We start from the raw sequence: 22,198 nt of genomic DNA, 5'->3' as shown, positions 1-22,198 counted from the left end.
TATTTTCTGACAGCATAAACCAACTCTATACTCTAGTGGTTTAGGAAAAGAGTTTAGATCCTGGCACATTTCATCGTTATCTTTTTTATAGACCAATCTGTATTCATGGCCATGAAGGAATTAGTCACTGCATTTCCTAACTCTCAGAAAAAAAATAAAAGAACTCCCCGTCGGTTTACAATTATATGCTCGTGAGCTAAACCCAGTTATATTAACTCGATATTAATTTCAGATAAACCATAAAGTCTATTTTGGCAAGCTTTGCAATGAGGGGAGAAGCCAATAAAAATATCTTTTAAAAAAAAGGATACAATTTGAGGGAATTAAGGTTCCTAAAATCATTATAATTTTAGGAACCTTAATCAGAGCTTTACTTTTAGTAAACTGTTGCATAAACCTGGACATTACACTAAGTGGATTTTCTTTCAACAAACAGACATTTTATTCATTCATTCTTATTTCTTAAAATAGTTTTTAAGTATTTTAATATATAACATAAAATAATACATAAGGAAATCAACAATATGTCACATATACACACATGGTTCATGTAAATATGGCCTTTGTAATCTATAGAGATAACAGGTGAACACTGCTTACAGGATCTTATGAAATCATTCGTCATGGTTTACATATTTACTCATCACTTGTTTGTTTTTCCATCTCCGTGTTAATTAATGTAATTAATGTGAGCGGGAATTGTTGGACCGGTGACCCCTCGCTCTGACCGAGCGGAACCGGAAAGAATCGCATTAAGGCGTGAGAAAGAAGAAGTAAAGGGACGATGAGAACAATAAGTAAACACGTAAACACAAGGGTAGAGGCTCGATGTCTTCTCTGGGGCGTCTGGCTTTTAGCACACTGTTTACACTCAGTGTATTTAGGTCTGAGTTCAGAGGTTCAGAGTTAGATTTGCATAACCCACTAAATTTATTTAGTCACCTGCTACAAGAAAATCTTCATTGTCACAAAATGTACGACAGAATATTGCCTGTCCGTGTTTGATATGCAAGCAGCTGCTTCAAAGTGGGCCAACAATGCTTTGCTGTTGAGAAAGGCCTCTGCTGTGCGTTTTTAGGATCGTGGTTTGTATGCAAACACTGTAGCGAGAGAAATATGGTGACGTTAATATTTGTCATTTTAGAAGCAGAACATAAACACTCAAGTAATACAAGAGTATCGCAGAAATTCTACCGACAGCTTTCAAGTAATATGTGCCTGCTTTAACTCCACAGATTTAAACCACTGTCATAGCCCAATGTAAGATCTCACCTCAGAGCCAACCATGGCAACACCGTTCATTAAAACTATTTCTGTATAATCTGCAGTGGTCACGATGCCCTGCAACCAAACTGTCCTCGTATAAGAGCTCGGCAGAAGATGACAGGACATCACACATTATGCGTTGCCTCATCGGTCGGTGTACATTATCTTTGGCTTTAATTCAATAGTCAATACCACAAAAATAATCTTTCAAGAATCCCTCAATTGACTTCTCGACTGAACCAGAGGGTCCTGCTCATGGGTTTGATGCATGCGTGCTTGAATAAGGCTCCGTTGGGTGGGTCATTGTGCCACTTTTGATTCGACTGTGTGTTTTTGGACTTTGGATAAACCAGGTAACAACAACACAAGAACGATGATAATTTGCCTTTGCTATTAAAGTATTTGCAATCGCAGCGGTGCTCGATGTTCCCTGATATCCCTGGGATTTAATCCGGATTGATACAATATTCCTTTTCTTGGTCATTATGGTGCCAAGATGTGGGGGGGGGGTTAAAAGAGAGCTCAAGGGCTGCAGGGTGAATTGGGGAAACGGGACACATTCTTTTTTTCCCCCCGTGAAACATTATGTGACACGACATGGCACTGGGACATTTGTATGTAAAAGTAAACATTTCAGCGAGGCGATTCCTCCGAAGCAGACAAGGCTTGTTCACCTCTTTAATCCCCGTAGACACAAGCCACTTTATCCAGTATAGAAAGGTATCGTCAAGCTTGTTCATTTCATTTGTCGGTCACTCCCAGTGGGAGCAATCGACAGGAGTTTCAAGAAACAGTCTCAAATGTGCTGTTTTTTCTTAAATGATATTTTTTTTAATGGAAGTGCAGTAGTTACATTTTTCTAGAATAATTCTGAGGAATTGACAGAATAACCAGATTTTTGGGATATTTCTTAATTGATTTTATTTGACATAGAGGTCTAGTACAAGTATCAATACCATAAATAACAAGATTGTGCATCTTATAGATATGTAACATCTAAAGCATTTTTACATGTCTTATTTATCCAGTCTTTACAAAGAAAAGAAAAAAGCCTAAATATTTCTGTTTTGTTAATACAAATGATTTTTTATATTTTTGTATGCACGTGACCCCTCAGCTTTTTCTTGGAGTCCCTTGAGAAAGAGAGAGGTCTTATCTCCCTGGTTTGGAGACACTGATCCAGGATGAAGATGCAATTGCGGCATAACTTTGTGTCTCATCTAATTAAATTACATGTTTTTAAAAAACAACATTTGGATCTTCATGCTTTTCCAGTATCATAATTCAGTATCAAAGTATTCTCAAAATGTTATGAAAAATATTATAATACATGCCTCAGAATTTCAAGATCTACCCTATCAAATGAGTTTTATCATGTGCTTCTTCGTGCATATGCGCTTTGCCAGTGATTACTACACGCTGTACTTGATAGATTAACTCCAGAATCAACTGAAATTCTCAAAAACACCATCAGTCTCTTAGCCTTCAAAGCTATTTGATTCTGTGATTCAAAGTCAATAATTTAAAGAAAATATAGCACCCTAACTATGAATAAAGTAAGCCCTGTGTGTGATGGAGTGAAATAAATCACTGGTGATGTGACTTTAGGATCACAAAATGCTGCACATCCGGTGTTCGTGAATGTCTCCAGCAAATAGGGCCCCCGTATGGGTGACGCATGGGAGCCATTTTTTGTTCAGGGGCACTGATCCAGGGCAAGGCTTTTTTTTTTTTTTGGAGGAAATTCTTCCTGCCTGGCTGCTTTGATACTGCCTGGTTGTATTTACATACATACAGTACCAAGGAGACCTGCACCAACAGCAAAAAAAAAAGGAAGCGGAATCGTTATCAACCCAGGTCTCGCTACAGACATGAATCAAGCTGAGGTCACCAATTACAGTTAGAATCCACTTGCCATATAAATGTTTTTTTCAGACATGTAAGCAGCTATTACAAATGTCATGATTGTTTGTTCTATAGTGTCATGAATTATTTTTTTAAAGTCCATCTTTCAAAAGTACATATTCACAAATGTACTTTTACTCAATACAAAGAAAGCTAGAAATATTCATATTCTAGATCCAAATTTTGGCGAATTCTTTTTTGTATTGCGTAAAGGTAAATTTGTCAATATGTACTTTTGAAACATGGAATTAAAAAAAATCATTCATTGCTTTTTTGATGGCACTATAGAACAAACAATCATGAAATTTGTAATAGCTGCTCAGTGAAATATATGTAGCGCCGCTCAGATGTGGATTCTAACTGTAATTGGTGGCATCAGCTTGTTTCATGTCTGTAGCGAGACCTGGGTTGATAACGATTCCGCTTCCTTTTATGCGGAGAAGTTAAAAGAAGCATGTCACAATGTCACATAATAAAAAAAACAAACATTTTATTTTCTTTGTCTTCTTGTGATTTAAAAAAAAAAACATGTCAGCTGTATGTTTAGTGTACTCAAAGAATTAGTCAGTTAACAATGTAATACTTCATTAATATGTCCTGTGATCAGCAGAAAATGTAATGATGAACTAACATTGTTAACTAAATGTTGTTGTTTTTTTATTTCCCATTAGTGTCATATCACACTAACCAAATCTGAGCAATAACGTAGAAGTATAACGTAGAATAACGTAGGCATTTTTTTCTTTGCACAACTGGTTTCGTGCACAAATGACTATCAGTTGCAGAATATTGCCAATACCGCTGGCTAACGAGAATCCTGTTTGGCTGAACCCCTCTATCGAGTGATGGTTGTAACATCTGCCACTAAATGAAAGTAGAAGCCACCATGGCACATACAACAAAAACCATCAAATGAGAGCAATGACATGCTTCTTTTAACTTCTGCTCCTCAATAAAGAACATTCATCAGGCAGAACCATCCCTCTGGAATGTGTGATTGGAAATCAGGGACTTTAAATCCCTTTCCTGGGACTCTCCATCCATCTTCAACACACCATTGGTCTGGATGCTCCGAGATGAACCGCTGAACCAGGTGCTTCCATTCACACAGTCTCCTCTACATTTCTTTTTAAAATAATAGTAGTAAATAGCGTGAAATTCATGGAACCCAAATCAGGCGGCCACATCACAATTTCACTGGGGCAGTGAGGCATCCCGAACCTGCATCCAATTTAAAGGGGATATGGGGAGCAGAGGAGGCAGAAGGCCTGCAGATGCACTTCCAAAAAACAAAACAGATGCAGGTTATTAAGTGTGTGTGTGTGTGTGTGTGTGTGTGTCTGATGTATAGAGGGACTAAAAGTCAAACTGTGAGACACAGAGCAAAGCCTGTAACCTTTGAAAGGAAACAATTCAACTCTGTCGTGGCCTTTCCTGTCTCGACACGCTTGGAAAAACCTCTGGAATCAAATGGCATTCACCCTTTGATTTCCTATCATAACGCCATTTGCTCACTATCATGGTGGCGACGTCTATCATCAGATATACAGAGTTCACAATGATTCCTTTGATATGGAAATAGTTAAAAGATGAACGTTAAATATCACACAGTCTGCATGGGGAGCCAGGAGGGCAGACTTTTGCTGCATTCTACTTGCTGTAAATGTGACTGATGTCGACAAGCCGGTGTGTAGAATTACATTTACATATAGATTTACATTCCCATCAACATGTCATAATAGCACAGGCCTGAAGGACCTTACCGTTCATTCACTCACACATTTATGCACATGTTCTGACATTTCACAGCTAATATTAGTGCCTCATTGAGGATGGTGAAAATGCCCAGCATGCATCAGATTGATGAAAGTGTGTGGAGTAGAAAACAGCGTACTGCAGAAAGAGATGTGATGCCTTACAAGTACAACACTTAATAATTGCACATCAGCAGTAATAATCAGAGTGCAAGTTTCACAATAATATAGTCTACATGTTATTCTCCAAGCACACGCAACATGAGAGACCATAATATTTGGCATGACAATAGCTCAACCAGCAATTTAAAATGTAATTTTTATATTTTGTTTTGGCAAGTTTTCAAAGGCCTCCCTCCTTGTCTATTCATGGCCGGTTGATAATGACAGAAGACAGATATTCAAAAGCAGCTGAAGTTATGGTGCCTTAGAATGAATCAAATTCACATGCTGAAATAGTATGCTCCCTGTCCTTCATCATCAACCAATGCAAAATCCAGTAAATAAACTAAACAGGCAACACAAAAATACTCAATTTAAGCTATTTAAGAAAAAATACCAAATGAACAGGTGCGATTATCATCGGTGAGTTTACACTCTCATTACTAATTTCTGTATTTTTCAAAGATATATCTCTTATTTAAATCAAACTTTCTAAATTGCATTATATTCATACTTTTTAAATTGGTCTGAGCATACTGTTTCAAGTTTAGGTTTCTTTTAAAATGTTATTCCCCCCCCCCCCCCCCCCCCATTCTCTCTTTGAACAGTTTATTTTTTGGCTTTTTACAAACTTTACAGTGTGTAATGTTAAAAATAATGTATTGGTGTGTTCATAATATCCTGCGGTGATGTGAACGGCTCTTTTTTGTACTGTGCTTAATGATTGTAAGTTGGTTTTGTAGGTGTGGCCCCATACTTGAACTTCCACACAGTACTTTAAATATGGTAACACATAAATGAACAAGACAGAACGACGCTCTCTCATTCAAAACGTGCCTTGCCTTCCCCATCACTCCGTGTTACTTTATGTTTTATGTGGGGTTTCCAACAGAACAGATTTCGTGTGGCAAAGTCCACCACCGTGTGTTCTTCTAGGTTCCCGTCCTGAAGACCGAACGTGCACATCACTTCTTCATCTCCTCTGTTTCCTGCACCAACATGCCCGTTGAGCTCTGCTCCGATCACGACTCTATCCCTGCTAGGGATGCTCTGAACCAAAATGTTTCTGACCGCGGTTCCAGAAGCATTTGCTTGCACTCAGTGAAACGTTTCGGTCGGCCAACCTATTTTATCCCCCCGGCGATACCCGGAAGTTGTTTGTCGCCTGCCTGTAAGCAGGACCGGTGTTGTGACTCGTCTGCCCTTTTCCCCAGTGGTTTGGATAAAGGTGAGGTCATTCTTACCAAACATTTAGCAGTGAAAGGCTTTGATCGAGGCGACCTCCATATAAATATGTTGTGTGATGTATGATTGTGAGTTTCGCGACTACAAAGACCTTTTTTTTTGTTTACATCGGACCGGCTGACCTGCTGCTCAGAACCACGTGGACAGACGTTAGCCATACAAACTAACAAAACTCTCCGTTTGTGGACGCAGTTAGACGCGATCGGTGTTCAAAGACAGTTTGCGTCCTGGACGCAGCGAAGCGCTAGTATTTCAACAGTTTGGTTACACAGAGCTAACGTGTATTTCGGACTCACTGCTAGCTCTAGCATTTGGCTAGCCGTTGCTAAGATGAATTAAGTTCAGATTTCTGTTCTTTTGGTTTCGGTTTTAATCAGATCTGTTCGCACTTTATTAGTTTCTTTGCTCATTCTTCCTTCAGAAACATCCCCCGAGGTGTTTCGCCCTAAACTGAGATCTAGCCAAAGGCTGACTCGTACTTCATAAAATACGGTTGCAGCAGAAAAGCATGCCTTTTGAAAGGATCTTTGTATTTTCTGTATTTATCAGCCACAGATTGTTGAGCTGAGGATATACCTTTTTCTGCCGGGTGCTTTCCTCTGAAATATTGTGCATCCTTTTGGAAGACAAGGGATAAGCTTGTTTAACCTTGCAAAGTTACCACTATACCTTATTTACCAAGTAAATATCACTTTATATATATATATATATATATATGGAACTCCTTATATATATATATATATATATAAGGAGTTCCACACAGAACCATCACAAGCTTTTACAAACTGCATCAGTGACTGCATTACTGCCAGCATCTCACAATAGAGATGTGTGACGGTCAAAACCCAGTAGAACCAACAGCAAAACATTTATTATGACAAAATAATAGTCACTTTTTGCTATTAAAGTATTTAATATAAGTGAATGACAATCTGGCTGCTTGAAACTTATGCCCCATCCCCAACCGCATGCTTTAAGCGGGGAAAGTAATTTGCTAATGTAAAGGTTAATCTAACTGTAACTTTAGATTTAAAATTCATTAAGTGATTTTTGATGCATTTGGGAATATTCTTTTTTTGATAAGTGATGCGTCCAAAGAAAGCGCGTGACAAGGTGGTGATTGGTGAGGTACAATTACTGTATGAAGTGTCTAGCATTTCAAAAAAAAGCCTGTGCGGTCTTGTTTCCGTTGAAAGTCCTTAGTACATAAATCATCGACATTTAAACAATACCAATAAAATAAAAGTAAATTCCTCCACAGGTGCAAAATAACAATACATTAAAAAGACACATGCTGAAGTTCTGCTCAACTTCAGAATGATTGCTCTGTCTTGCTACCAGGGAAGCCTCTTCTTTCTGTCCACTTAATCCCCAGTGGGCCGGCTTGTGACCATGTAGCGTGGCATTTCGGCGGCGGGTGCGGCCTGGGAGCCAATCATCTCCAGCCATCATGGCAAAGACACGCAGGACTGGACAGAGCAATGGGCCAGTGCCCCTTCGCTGTTCCGTGTGCCTACGTGTGTGTGAGATAGAGATTTGGAACATTGCTGGGTGAATTTAGGAGATCATTTCATGAATTTGGAGCGACATTTTCACCTGACCGACGAGCTCCTTCTTGGTACAGACTAAGGCTTGTTTAAGAAGTTGTAGCTGATCCATTGTGTTTCTCTGCTTTATTGACGAGGCCTTATGGATCAGTAGAGGACAAAAGTCTTCCCGCATTCGATGCTTGGTTTATTTACTTCATTCTTCTTCTGAGCTGCAGATCGCTGTGGAGTTTCATGGTTTGGAGGAAAATAATTAAAGGTTGCAATAAAGAAAATCTCCTGAATTGGTGTTTTGAGAAAGGTTGTTGCCCCGTGTTTATTTCACGACGCTCTCCGAATTGTCATGAATGACTGAATGCAATGCTTTACTTTAGAATTTTACACAATGCGGCTTTTACCTAGCATTTGAATATACCACACGGAACACCAAAATAGTGTCGGCTTTAAACCGTTTCATTGTGTTAAATGAAGGATCCAGAATAAATAGAACTCTGTATGCTTGTGCTGTGTGCTATTTTTTTTTTCCTTTTGCCATTCATTTTTTTAACCATTAATAAATTAAATGAGCATTACTCTGTTCTAGTTGTAGCTTTGAATGTGATGTGCAATGGAAAATGTTTTATTTGCATAATTAAAAGTTAACAGGCTTTAATTCAAAAGTTGTTTTCCCTCATTTTAATATTAAGCTAATATTACAAATTATGTCTATGCTATGCTATTGCATTCAATTTTAGATTGTAATATGCAAATGATAGATCCATTGTAACGACTATGTTCTTTGTGTTTTTGCCACCGCAGGCGTCTGCAGCATCTCGCCGGCTGTGCTTGTACGTACGAGTGTGGATCAAGGTGTTCAGAGGAATGTACTGTACACACCGGGATCGAGAGGCGTTTGAGGACGATCTTTACAAAGAAGATGACGGCGACTCCGAGGACTCGGAGGCCAACAGTGAGCTGGATTTCCATCTCTATAGTCAGCTCCACTACTCCTCTAATGCTGGGGACATGGAGGAGCAGTTGGGCAGAGGAGAAGAGGTGGAGGAGGGCAGAGGCAGTCTGCAGCCCGAAGTGACGGAGCTGGGTGCAGATGTTGGTGGCGATCAGGAGGACACTGATGGAAGTCGGCACCAATTACAGCAACGTCCGGAAAAACCGGACATCCAGAAGAAGAGGAGGGTCAGGGTCACGAAGGGTCAGAAGTCGTCGGCACTTCTTTTTGAGGAGGTCATTGTGATCGACTCCAGCACTGACGTCATCTCCATCTCTGAGGGGGACAGCGGTGATGACGACGATGGGGTCTGTGCCTTTAAGGGTAAAGGCACACAGCGATGCCAGACTTCAGCCCCTCCCCAACAGGTGAGGATTAACAAGCTGTGTGACTGTGTGGCCACACCCCTTTTTATGCCTTTTAGGCTTTTTGAAGATTTGACTTTCATTAATTTCATTCATTTAATCATCATAGCACAAATCCTAAGGAGCAGAGGACATGTTATACCGGTAGGGTCTCTCTTGAGCCGGTTCCCAGCCCGGATAAATGCAGAGGGTTGCGGCAGGAAGGTGCATCCGGCGTAAAACTTTGCCAGAATTAAGCATGCAATTGACTAGAAGGTTGATTTGCTGTGGCGACCCCTGACGGGACGAGCCGGAAACAGAAGAATTAGAAGAATTAAAATCTGTCCAACAGTGCGATAGGATCCACAATTACTTGACCTTGACTGGTGGTCGACCGCTGGTGTCCCCTTCTACAATACACAGAGAGGTCTGGTTTAACCGTCCTGCTGCTCATGTAGGCCACATGCCGACAGGGAATAATCTATTATCCCACATCCCTTCACAATTCAGATGAGGCGCTCTAAATGTGTTAAACCCAGAATATGTTTGTTTTTTAAAACATTTTAGGCACCATTTGTTTCTGAACACAATGTTCCCACTTTCGCTGTTCTTTTAATTTTAATTTGCTACTTGATCTGTCGGACCGGTAGCAATGTCTCGTGACTTTCTGCTCTACAGAGCATTGCCCAAATCTCCAGCTCATTAATTTTAACAAGGGATTCCCTTTTTTTTTTTACATTTTGCTTCTAGTAAGTGGTTTGGTCAGTTTAGTATTGGATGCATCATGGTGTAACTTAAAGCTAAAGTCTCGGTTCTATTTGCTTACATAGGGAGCCCAAAAAAGGAAGCAGGGTCTCGGCGCTCCAGTGATCGTGGACTCCAGCTGCTCCGAATCTTCCGATTCCGAATCGACGTCTCCATCTGAACCGTCGGATTCGTCTGATTCGGATTACCTGGAAAACTGGATGATCCTCGGCCGAGCGAATCAGGATGGGGACCAGTCCATCTCACTCAACCTGGAGGGAGGGGGGTCTGACAGCGAAGCAGGTGTGTATTTGTCTCTCTCTGTGTGTGTGTGTGTGTGTGTGTTTTACTCTTGTAGTGTGTTTATCGCCTTTTTAACGTGCGTGACCACGAGAATGGACATGGTGAGTAATTCTGTACGGACCAGCTTGCTCAAAACACAACCTACCTGCACCACATTGATAAGAAACGGGCACCGCCAGGGGCAACGTGTGCGTGTGTGTGTGCGTGCACATATTTGTATGTACATATGCAGCATCTGTCTCTGCATGTTTCAGAATTTGTAAACCTTGTAAGCGTTCTTGGCGCCTTCTGGCCAGCCTCTTTCTTCACTGATGCATCTTTAAGTGTGTTTATGTGCATTGTGCGTATTGATGTGTGTGTGTGTGTGTGTGTGTGTGTGTGCGTGTGTGTGTGTGTGTGTGAGGGCTGGTGCAAAGTATGAATATTTGTATTCCGACTCTAATCAGCATGCGTGTGTACGCGGCGCATGCAACAGCCAACAGCCATAACGCTAATGCTGAAAACAAACAGCGAGGCAACAATGGAGGAGGAGAGGGAGGAGCGGTTGAGAGAGAGAGAGAGAGAGAGAGATGGGAGTAAGAAAAAAGAAAAAAAGGAATGAAAATGTTCTCAAATCTCTTCAGATCTGCGCATTATCTTAACCTCGGCAACCTCTCCAGTTCCTCTCCGGCTCCCTCCTATCTCATTCTTTCATCCTATTTTCACACTATTGTGTTCTCCGTCTCTCTCACTCTTTCTCTCTCTCTCTCTCTCTCTCTCTGTCTCTCACTGTTTCTTCCTCATTTGAATTTCCCTGGGCTGATGTTTCTGCAAGAGTGCGCACTGCCTCCTCGACACACAACTGGGCTTGAGGAGAGGGGGTTTGGGGCTGGCGGGAAGGCTTGAGTTTTCGGCTTGGAGAGGAGGATTTTAGGTGTCTGTCCCCCTCTACTCCTTTTCTCTCTTTATCCTCTCTCTCTCTTCTCTCCCTCGTCTGGCTTCTCTCTGTGATCTTTGGAGCTTGACCTCATGTCTGCATATGGGGGGGTCATGGGTGTGTTGTGGAAGGGGTCCTAAAGTGGGAGGAATATGTGTGTGTGTGTGTGGGGGGGGGGGGGGATTAGTAAAAAGAAAAAAGAAAGAGAAGAATGGATGGCAAAGAATTTTGGGGGATGAGTCTGCCTTGTACTGAGGTGGAGGCTAATGCATCACTAGAAGGGATAAACTGGTCGGATCACTTGACGGATATCAGAGTCTATTTTTTCCAAAAGTTGCAAGGAAGATAGATCAGTTTTCAAATAATTGTCAATTCTGTATATTGGAATGTTTATTAAATCTGCCAAGGAGATCTTCTTTTTACAAATTTTATTTATTCATTTATTTTTTAAAGAATCTCACAAATTCTTCTTTACAGATTGTCCTGAAATGAGATGGGGAGGGGGGTTGGCATGGGGGGGATATTTTACATCGATAAAGTACCAGCAGTTCTCATAATCAGTGAAATGCAGTGAAGTGAAGCGTATAATATTCATCTGAAATGTAGTGGAGTATAAAAATAAAGTAGCGGAGAATCGAAATAATTCTGTTTCGTGAACCTGCGTTCACATTCTACTGTAATCCAAAGTTTAGGCTTATGATTTATATTATTGCGTTATTTACTTGGTATTATTAATCTCTGACACAAGCATTTTACACCTCTATGACAATAAAGCCTTGCCTGATTTAGTAAATAAAGGTTGCTGCACATTCTATGACCAGTTTTTTTATGCTGAAAATATTTTTCATTTTTAAATAAATAAAGAATGAACGTAAAGTTATTATTTGTTATCGTGGCATGACATGTTGCACAATGTCTTGAGTACAAACTACATGTATTTTATTATTGATTTCACGTACCCATTAATGCAAAACCAGTATGCGTTGAAACTGTGTATAAACTGCATACAGTTGCTGTCCTATATAAGTGACTGGTCATCTTTTTTGATTGGGCCTTCTCTTTGTAATGATTGGTGCTGATTTTAATTGAGCCTCAAGCAGACATGCTTTTTCTATCTCCACATTTACAGGAAATTGAAATCGGCTGGCAGTTTGTTTTTAAGGTTATGGTTGGTTGAAGGTTCATGATGGCAAAAATTGCAATTACATTTCTATTCCAGGGCTGTTGGATAAATCTAAAGATTGATTTCATGTTTGGTTTTCACTGCATTCAGTTGGGAGCCTTGGCTCATTTGTATTTATTTTTTTCTTCCCACATTGTGTGGATGTGAGTAACAGGTTTGCACAGCAGTGCCTAATAGTATTTGTACGCTTTAACCCCATCTCAGCATCTCCATCAAATCACATTCACTACACTTAGTTCCCCCCCCCCCCCCCTCTCCCTGCAGAAATGGAATAATTTCATCGTTCTTCTCTTATATGATTTCACTTATGTGTTTTTTTAATTTTTTTTATCAAACGCATGGCCCCCCCAGCAACGATCTGTCACCTGGCTGCACAGTGGGCAGCTGCTGGTGGGTGTATCTGTGGGAGACACTGGATAAGAGAAAGAGAAAAGACAGCAGGAGGAGGAGGAGGATGATGAAGGAGGGCTGGCAGCTTGTCCTGCATTGCAGCATCAGTCAGATGGAAAACGTAGGACTCCGGCTCAGCGCCGAGCCCATTCGGGGAGGTGGGCCTGGTCCCGTGAATGCGTCTGGGGGGTGTAGGCAGGATGGGCTGGAGCTAAACTCCAATCGAAAGTGGTTAAACTTCACCTAGTGGTCACCCCCCCCACCCCCCTATTTCCCACTCCGTAACTTTTTTGGCCCCTCGCCTTTGATCAGTGCACACAAAACTTTGTTTGAGGCTCAGAGAGTCAGCTCCGACTTGCTATCGGGGGTGGTTGATCACACCAGTGTGCGTCGAGCTGTGGAGTGTGTGTCGGGGGGGGGGGGGGGGTCTTTGACGAATTAGAGAAACCGATAGAACATGTGCCTAAAGGTTAGCGCTTCTCTGTCTGCAAAAAGGAGAAAGGTAAGATGTTTTTTTTCACTCCACTCGACTCGGCTGTAATCTAATCCACAGCTTCCTCGCTGCTTTGGCCTTTTACGTTTGTGTTCAGATGGTTGAACTCTGAGATCTGAGGCAAAAACTTTCTGGGGTCCTTTTTCGAAGGTGTGCGAGATCTTCACTCGCATGCCAGGACACTGCACAGAGTGAAATATTGATTTGGCCGGTTTGTCTGTGTGCTAATGATGGTGAGATTACAGTGGATATTGGGTACCAGACGAGGTTTCTGGTGTGTGTGTGTGTGTGTGTGTGTGTGTGTGTGGGTGGGTGGGTGGGCGTGCGTCACAGAAGGGAGGCTTGGATAGGATCAGCGCTTATCTTGGCGGCCCAGTACCACACGAGGTGTAACGCCACACCCACACTACTACGCCGTGTGTTTGAACAGGCACACACACACTCACACACACACACACACACACACACACACACACACACACACACACACACACACAGGCACCATGAAATCACTGTGCCATAGTTTGACTCGTATTATCTTTTTAAACAGAGGATATGCACATTACATGAGACTGAATATTAGTGCAGGCGACAGAAGAGGAAATGTAGAAATTCAGCAGAAAGCCTAATTGTTTGATTAAAAAAAAAGATTAAACTTATTTATTTGATTTTTTTTCAAGTGAATCATTTTTTAACTGCTTCTGTCCGCCGTTGTGCCCCTTCATTGTTCTCTTCCCGTGTTTGTTACATTTCAGATTTGCTCCTATGATTCTAATTTGCTCATTGAAATTGTGTTCTTTGAATAATTAGAAACCAGGTTTTGGGTTTTGTTTTGTTCTCGCTTTGTAGATCTGTCGGCTTCTCGCAGTGGGAAGAGCCCACTCTGTTTTTTAACATGAAACAGACGATTATATTGTGAGCTGATCCAGATCGCTAACATGGCGGCCACATTTGAATCCGCTGATTCGACTCTTTTAGCTTGTGGTTTAAGTTATTACAACTTTATAATTATGTGATGCAAAATGTGTGTAATTTACACAACAAATCTTTTTTATGGCATTGCCCTCCCTCTGCATGCGTTCATATGGCAGGACAGCTCTGAAATTTTCATTCTGCGCTGCATCTGCAGCTGATTGTTGTGTGTGTGTTTCATGACGATAGTTTATTTATATCAATTTTATCTGCATCTGCCAGGGACACGCCATCCTGTTTGAAAGTCAGCTTTGTGAAAATAACCTATGAAAATGTCTTTCTTTCTTTTTTTATTCTTGGAAACTTTGACCAAAAAAAAAAAAAACACCCACAGACATCTGTGTTTGTGGCTGCAGGTGTTAATTTGTATTGATTCAACTGTTGGCTCTTCAGAGTGCGTAATAACCAGTATTTAAATCTAATCTGGTCGAAAACATTTTGACTAATCTTAGACACTCACCCACGCTGCCTGCCGGGTGTCTTGAATCCTCTGTCTTTTAAATTTCTTCATAGGATTAAACTCTTTCTGAAGTTATTTATTAGGAACTGTGACCGTTAAAGTCTAATATTTGAGACGTGTAGAAATAAGAGAACATCTGAAGGCTGAATTTTGTGTGTATTGTAGTGTGAAAGTGTGTGTGTGTACCAGCCGGGATCGGCCTCACCATGCCCGAGGGGTGCCCAATAACCATGGCCGGGCTCCCCCGGAGCAAAGTTTCACCATATGTAGTTCCAAATAGAGAAAATCACACACTGATTTTTGCTGGGCACTTGAACATGTTTTTTTTAAATACCAAATCTGGTTCAAGAAGTATCTGAAAAAAGGCAACGTTTTTCTTGGAAAAGTACAAATGATACCACCTCCTGATTTAAGCAGCTGTACCCTCGAGGAAATGGTAATAACCCGGATACCAGAGGGTCCCGACTGTAGTTAAATGTGTATGTGGGGGCAGGGAAATCACTGTCTCCTTCTTTAACCTTTATTTAACCAAGATATTCCATTGAGAGCAAGAATCTCTTTTCTAAGGAGACCTTCAGCAGACAGCGTGCCCTGAAGCGACAGGATAAGACATGGGACAGATGAACACACACACACACTCATTTATGATGAAATAAAATGTAAAAGCTTCAAAACCATAGTCCTGCATTGTGTGTTCCATCAGGCAGCAAGACTATAGGAGTATTTAGATGGCATATTTAGGCCCGAGCGCTGAACTGGCGTAAGGGCCTATTGGTTCAGTGTGATTTTCTTTTTTTTTAACCAACCCTCTCCCTGCTATTTTCACTCTTCTGTGCATTTTCACCGCCTTTATTATTATTATTAGTATTTTAAAGCTGCAGAGAATTTGCAACAAACAAACCTCATTATGTCATTGCTCCTAAAACAACAGTCCCGTGATGAGATTCAAATACCGGTAATAGGATTCTTTTTGAGGACTCGGGCAAAAACAAATCTGTTGTCAGGAGCCGAGATTCTTGTAGACTTTCATTGCTTGAAAATACAGTGATCCACTTACCTGAGCCCTTCATAACAATAAATTCTATCACACACACAAGTGGCCACACACGTGTGTGTGTGGTAGTTGGTGTTATAGCGTTATTATTTCCTGAATATAAATTTGCACATTCTGCATCACCAGATCCAGAATATTTCTTGATCCAGATCATACTCTGATGAGGTGTAAAGCCGAGGGAAATGTCACGTGTGACTTTCATCAAAGCATTGTCGGCATTAGTCATAAACTTAGAAGAAGGAGCTCTGTAATTGTTCTCGACATGCAATGGTGAAACCATCAGAACAACCTCATAGATTGTTCCTTGGGCAAAAGCTCTACCTCTCCACAAAACGTTCATCAACATCTGTTCAGAACTGTTTGAGGCATCCTGCAGTCAGAAAGCCGGAGCCTGTGGAAAACATAACCTCTTTGGCAAAGTTAATAGTAATTATAATTAAGCAATCACTTAATGGGAAATGAAATTATTTTGGGGGTGACTGGGAGAGAGAGGAGAGGAAGGTCCTGTGGGACTGTATTAATTTCTGTTCTTTGATTTAAAGAGAGAACATTAACCTTGCTGTCTGTCTTTGGCTTTTTAAGCCTGAAAAGTGCAGGGTGGTGGTGGTGGGGGGGGGGGGGGGGGGTCTTTGAGAAGCTTGATTAACTTTTAGCCTCGGGTGGTGATATATTTTTGTGAGGGACGAGGTTGTTTTGAGGGATGTACCGTATTTTTCAGATGTACTTATACGTCGCTCCCGAGTGTAATTCGCATTAATCGCATTAGTCAATTAATGAAAACAACAAATAAGTCGCGCTTCTTTGGGATATTTATTTTGCACAACAATCAAAAACAAAACACATTAACAACTACCGGTATTCGGCAACGTATCGCGTGCACAACAACCGAAAACCAAACACACCGGACACCCAGTCAACCTGCCGTGCATGCTACTTCAACAAGCAAGTATACAACTTTAACAAACTCGCGATCTCATTCTACATCACTGAATGCATTGAATTCTTCATCCTCTGTGTCACTCCTGAACAGTTCCGCCGACTCAGAGGAAGATGAAGCGCCGTCTCCTCCTCCTCTCGTCAGACTCACCATCAGTTCCATTTCCAGTTTCCAAAAATCACCCCCTAACATCCAGTTAACCTGCACAAAATGCCCCATTTACCCCTTTCATGGCTTTATTTCATGATAAAATTGTATAATGTGTATTATAAAATTCAAAATAGTAGTTAGTACTATAATTGCGTGCAGCATCAAGGTAAAGTATTAAAAACTTAATTACATATGTACACAGGTTATATTTAATCCATTTTAATCAAATAGCTGATTGAATATTCTTTGCAGGACCTATGTAAAAAAAAAACAAAAGCGCGACTTATACTCCGGAAAATACGGTATATTGAGGAAGAGGGACGTGGGGGGGGGGGGGGGGGGGGCAGTTAAGGGCAAAAGTCAGTCGGAGATCTACAAAACCTCTGTTTGTTCATCTCCCTATCTTCGTTTTCGACTCCTCGCCTCATTAGAACAAACGACGGGGGCCTGACTTGGAATCAGTTCAGTTTAACAATCAAAAGCAAAAAAATAAGGAAACATCAAACACGCTTATATTCACTTTGAGGGTTAGTACACTTTGCAGGCGTTGCCAAAAAATAACTGGCCGATATTTTGCACAAGGTCCCAGAGGATAAGTGTGTGTGTGTGTGAGTGATGCTTGGCATTGTACACACAAGTATGCCTGTTTAACAGTTTCCCCTCCAGAGCTTCTTGCCAGTGTGTATGTGGCCAATCCAAGCCCCCCCCCCCCCCCCCCCATGTCTCTTAATTAAGGCACTCGTCAGACAGAGACCAGCTGGGCCGGTCTGGCTACTCACATATTTCATTCAATCTAACCTTCCGTCTGTCTTCCCTTCTTTTTTTTTTCTCCCACTATCTCACTTTGCCTTCGTATTTTCTGTTCCTCTGCTGATTCGTTTGCCCTTTATTTCAATTTGACTCATTTCTGCCTTCGTCCATTGCTGTGAAGCATCAATGTGCTACCTGAAAACCATGAGTGTAACCGTTTGACCTTTCCATCCTCCCTTCAGTAAAGCACTAACGACGAGGCCCATTAGGACCTGAGAGTTGCCAGTTAATAGGCCTTTAAAGACAAGGTTTGTATGTTTAAGTGAAAATGCTGAAGCAGTCAACCCGGGGGGTGGGGGGACTTTCAAGGCTGGTGTTCAGCCTTTAACACCAGCCTTGAATAACTGTAATAGAAAATACATATAAACACTTTTCTTAGTTTTTGACATATTTTCTACACTCACGTTTTCTAGTTTAAGGAAATTCTCCAAGGTGCCTTTGCTGAAAAGTAACTGAAAGCATTAAAATACAGGATGATCTGAAGATCCTGACTGACAATTTAATGATGACATCTGCTTCCTTGGGTGCATTTCTTCATAATCAGATGCATTACCCCTAATCAGAATAAAACACAATTACACGTACTGTACATGACTGTGTAGCGTGTGTCCGACATATTTCAGAACAGAATCTCCTGCTTTGTTCAATCGAGAATGGATTTCCATTTGGATAAGCAGATGCGATTAATCATCAATATTTTGAAAACACATCAAATTAAGCAGCCGAGTATTTGTATCCCTTGTTTTCCTGTGTGTTTGGTTTACAATGTGATGTCTGAGGATGAAGTCCGAATCTTCTTCTCTTGCGCTTGTCTTCCTGCGTGCACACATGCTTGTGCATTAGCACACCTCGGCCGCCCCTTTTATCCAGGGGATTATGGGTAAATGGAATGCTGAGATTCTTGCCGCGAACGACCGATAAAGCTGAAGTCGGCGTTGGGAGAGAAAATTAATTATTGTGGATAAAATCATAGTAAGGGAGATAGTTACTAACTCGTTGGGGAGTTAAGCCATCGATACATCTGCATAGGCTTCCGTACGACATGAGTTTGTGTGTCTGTGTGTGTGTGTGTGTGCGCCCGCACGCACGCGTACACCCATGAGTAGGGCTTTGCCGACTTTCAGGTTTTTGTTTGAGATGCTAAAATAGAAAAGCATTTTGCTTTTGCTTTTCCCCCTTTGCAGATAAGTTAAAATGTTTATAGCGTGTTACGTTACAAAGCAGTTACCGGTACCTTCTTACACAACTAATAATTAGAAGAAGAAAAAAAAGCAATTTTTCTATTTCATTTTGGATTAAATTAAATAAAATTGAATAATTCTTAGCAGAATTCATTGTAAATTTAATTGTACAGATTTCTGTCAGCATTGAATAAAATCAGATTGTCTGCACCAGCAAATGTAAAATATTTTGAATTTTTGAATTTCTCTTTTTAGAGCTTTCAAGAATTTTTATCAGGTGTTTTTAAGCATGATTAATTCTATAGATAATCTGACCGCTATTGTACAAGGCAAAAATATTCAGTTCAGACAGAACCCAACTTGAACCACAAGAGCAAGAACTTTGGCGACGGAGGCAAGAAAAAACTTCCTTATATTAGGCAGAAACCTTGGACAGAACCTAAGGCTTATATAGCGCTTTCTACACCTTCACGGTACCCAAAGCACTTTACAATTAAGCCTCGCATTCACCCTTTCACACATTCACACTCCAGCGGGTGACTGCTTCCATGCAAGGCTTCTGCCAGGCCCTGCAATTTGGGGTTCAGTGTCTTGCCCAAAGACAGTCAGAGCTGGGATTCGAACCACCGACCTACTGTTCACTGGACGACCCGCCACAGCCTGAGATAAAAAATTATGAATCCTACACGTTGGGCACATTTCATCAAAAAATGATCGGTTGCATTCATTTCAATAAACCTTAAATGGATACCAGTTCAGTAGATTTCTCAACACTTCTCCAGTTTGTAGCTGATCTGTGTTTTTTTCCAAGATTATATTTCTCACCAGCAAATTGTGTGGTTGAAACTCACTGTTTCTGGCAATAGAGTGACGATACTGAAAGTAATGCAGCCTAGAAAAGCGTCCTGGCTGGTCAGTGCTCCAAATCAGCTGCAAACAAATAACCCTGACCTTTTTTGGTGCTCTTGCATCCAGACCAATTTGCCTGTGTGTACGTGCGTGCGCACACGCACGTGTGTGTCGGTAGGTGCGCTTATTTTTCTCCTGAGTGCAGACTGATCAATAGTAATTGGGATGAGTGTCTCATGTCTGTTTCTCTCCTTTGTACTGTGAACCTTTTGTAGGCTGATACAGGGAGAGGAAAGAAAGGGGACGGGGGGGAAAGAAAGAACAAGAAGAATGGAATGGGGGGGGGGGGGGCAGACAGAGAGAAAATCAAGGATGTTTGCAAGAGGACGAGCATGACTGACTCCCTCGACCAAATCTCCGGATATTTATTCAGCATTACTCACTAATCTAAAAAACAAAAAACCTTCCTGCTCTTCTCTCTCTCATCGTTTCGTTTCATTCCAACTCCACCTCAGAGACGGTCGTGCGCTGTTGTGCGTGACTTTGTGCATTGTGGGAGATTCCTGCTGTAGGATGACGTTAAAGACGGGTGATGAAACCAACCCTGCGCTCGTTCTCCCTCTTGCACATTACCAGAGTATCTCTTCGTCCTCCTCGCTTTGCTATTCTGTCTCTTTCATGACTTTCACAAAAGCCATGCGAGTTGAGCGTGAGCGGCAAGCTCCAGTGGTATTAGCAGGGAGGCATTAGGCATAAACTCTAAGGTATATTAAAGCAACAGCCCTGTTGTTCATATAAACATGCCAATTCAATTTAGCCTGCCCCACGGGGAATGGGATTTCAGCAGCTACCAAGAGCTGCAAGAGGGAGGGAGGGAGGGAGGGAGTGTGGATGCGCTAAGACAAGACGGATAGCGACTCTGTGATGAAGGAATCTGGGGCAACAGAGAAGAGAAGCAGCAAGATGGCATTCAATGAGCAAAGGAGGAGGAATGAGGAAAAAGAATGAAAAGTTGGGACTGCGCTGAGGAGTTTCTGACGAGGCGACTCATTGCGGTGCAAACAATGATGCAACAACCTCTGAGTTTTCTGTCCAGGAAACGGGAAAGAAAGGCAAAATAGAAAACCTGGCTGCGAGGGGCGGGGCCGTGTGTGCGTGTGTGCGCGCTCGGACAAGCGCGTTCATGTGGGGAAACCCGACAGTTTTATTATTCAATCCAAATTCAAATGGGCTTGTCAAAAAAAAAAAAAAAAAAAGTCTGCAATTTTTTTATTTATTACCTGTCAGAAAAACCAAGAGATGGACGGAGCAGAGGGGAGCAAATGAAATGACAGTTAATAAGACTCCACCATCTCTCTCCTCCTCCTCCTGCCAGTCGACCATTCCTCCCTGCTCTGTAATTTGGACACACACACACACACACACACCAAGGTTTTTGACAGTATGTTGCTGTTGAACTCTGTCCGTAGTTTACCTTATCTGTCAATCAGAGACGGGCAGACCTAATTATTTTGCTCATCGCTGAATGCAGTCTTCACTCAATATAGAATCAACTTAGCCAAGTTCTCGATTTTACATTAAAGGAAACGTCAGAATTGATTTAATGTACATCGACAACATAAACAAGGAGTCATGAGAAATGAAGAAGAAGAAAAAAAGAAGCAGGGCCTGAAATGGAGGTGGGGGCGTTTCTTAAGGATGAGCTCTCTGCTCTGCATGTGGGGAAGTGTTGTTTCCTCCAATTTTACAAAAGCGCGCACGCACACACACACACACACAACGTCTTAGCCCCTTCAGCCAGGCATAACCTCTGCCATCTGTCCATCCCCCCTTTATCTTCTATTCAGCCTCCTCGTACTCTTTTGCTCTTCCTCTTCTTCCACCAGCCCCCCCTCCCGGACCCCCGTCTGTTCATTTAAGGCTCCATATCCCCACCTTAACTCTCTGATGGCATGTCAAGAATTTAGCCTTTTTACTGCCGCAGTCGCAGCACTATTTTTTGTATCCTCACTGGGATCAATGTTGGACATTTTTCTCGAGAGATGCTGGAAGGTTATGGTCACTGTATTTTGCTGTTTACATTTTGTAACCTTGTAATTTTCCAATAGAGATACCGATTTATGATAATTCACCAAGTAAATGTACCATTTGGTTAAACTTCGTTATCCTTGGTAAGAATTGGTAAATATTTTGTTCACAGTTCCCAAATCTACCACAGACATCCAACTTGCTGCTGAAAGGACAGCGGGACACTTTTATAAACTGTATTTTAATATTACATATTAAGAGCTCCTGTTCTAATCCTCCATTGTTCTTTGTCTGTCCCCCGTCCCACAGAGGGGCCGCTCTAATTAAAGACGAATAATTGTATTGTTTCACAAATCCTACAGAGACAGAGATTCTGCTCTTCAATCATTCACTCTCCTCCAGTGTTACCCTGCTCACCAAGGGCGACCTCATTGGTTGAAGTCTTTAACCTGTGTGTGTGTGTGTGGGCATTACTGTAGGGTGAAGAAGTAAAAAGCCAAATCTAAATTAAAACTTT

General features: G+C 41.5%; 1 protein-coding gene across 1 annotated transcript in view; it reads left to right on the top strand.

The window, feature by feature from the left end:
- The first annotated feature begins 6,263 nt into the window (after positions 1-6,263).
- Positions 6,264-22,198, top strand: part of zcchc7 (zinc finger, CCHC domain containing 7) — a 40,341-nt gene continuing 24,406 nt past the window's right edge. The window contains exons 1-3 of the mRNA XM_068751195.1: positions 6,264-6,315; positions 8,678-9,235; positions 10,042-10,258. Coding sequence (XP_068607296.1) covers positions 8,741-9,235; positions 10,042-10,258 — 712 coding nt within the window. The 5' untranslated portion in view covers positions 6,264-6,315; positions 8,678-8,740. The remainder of the gene's footprint in view (positions 6,316-8,677; positions 9,236-10,041; positions 10,259-22,198) is intronic.

This window comes from Brachionichthys hirsutus, chromosome 17 (genome assembly GCF_040956055.1).
Source record: "Brachionichthys hirsutus isolate HB-005 chromosome 17, CSIRO-AGI_Bhir_v1, whole genome shotgun sequence".
In the NCBI taxonomy this organism is placed as follows: Eukaryota; Metazoa; Chordata; class Actinopteri; order Lophiiformes; family Brachionichthyidae; genus Brachionichthys; species Brachionichthys hirsutus.
Note: the sequence above shows the minus strand (reverse complement) of the source record. Positions and strands in the feature narration are given on the sequence as shown.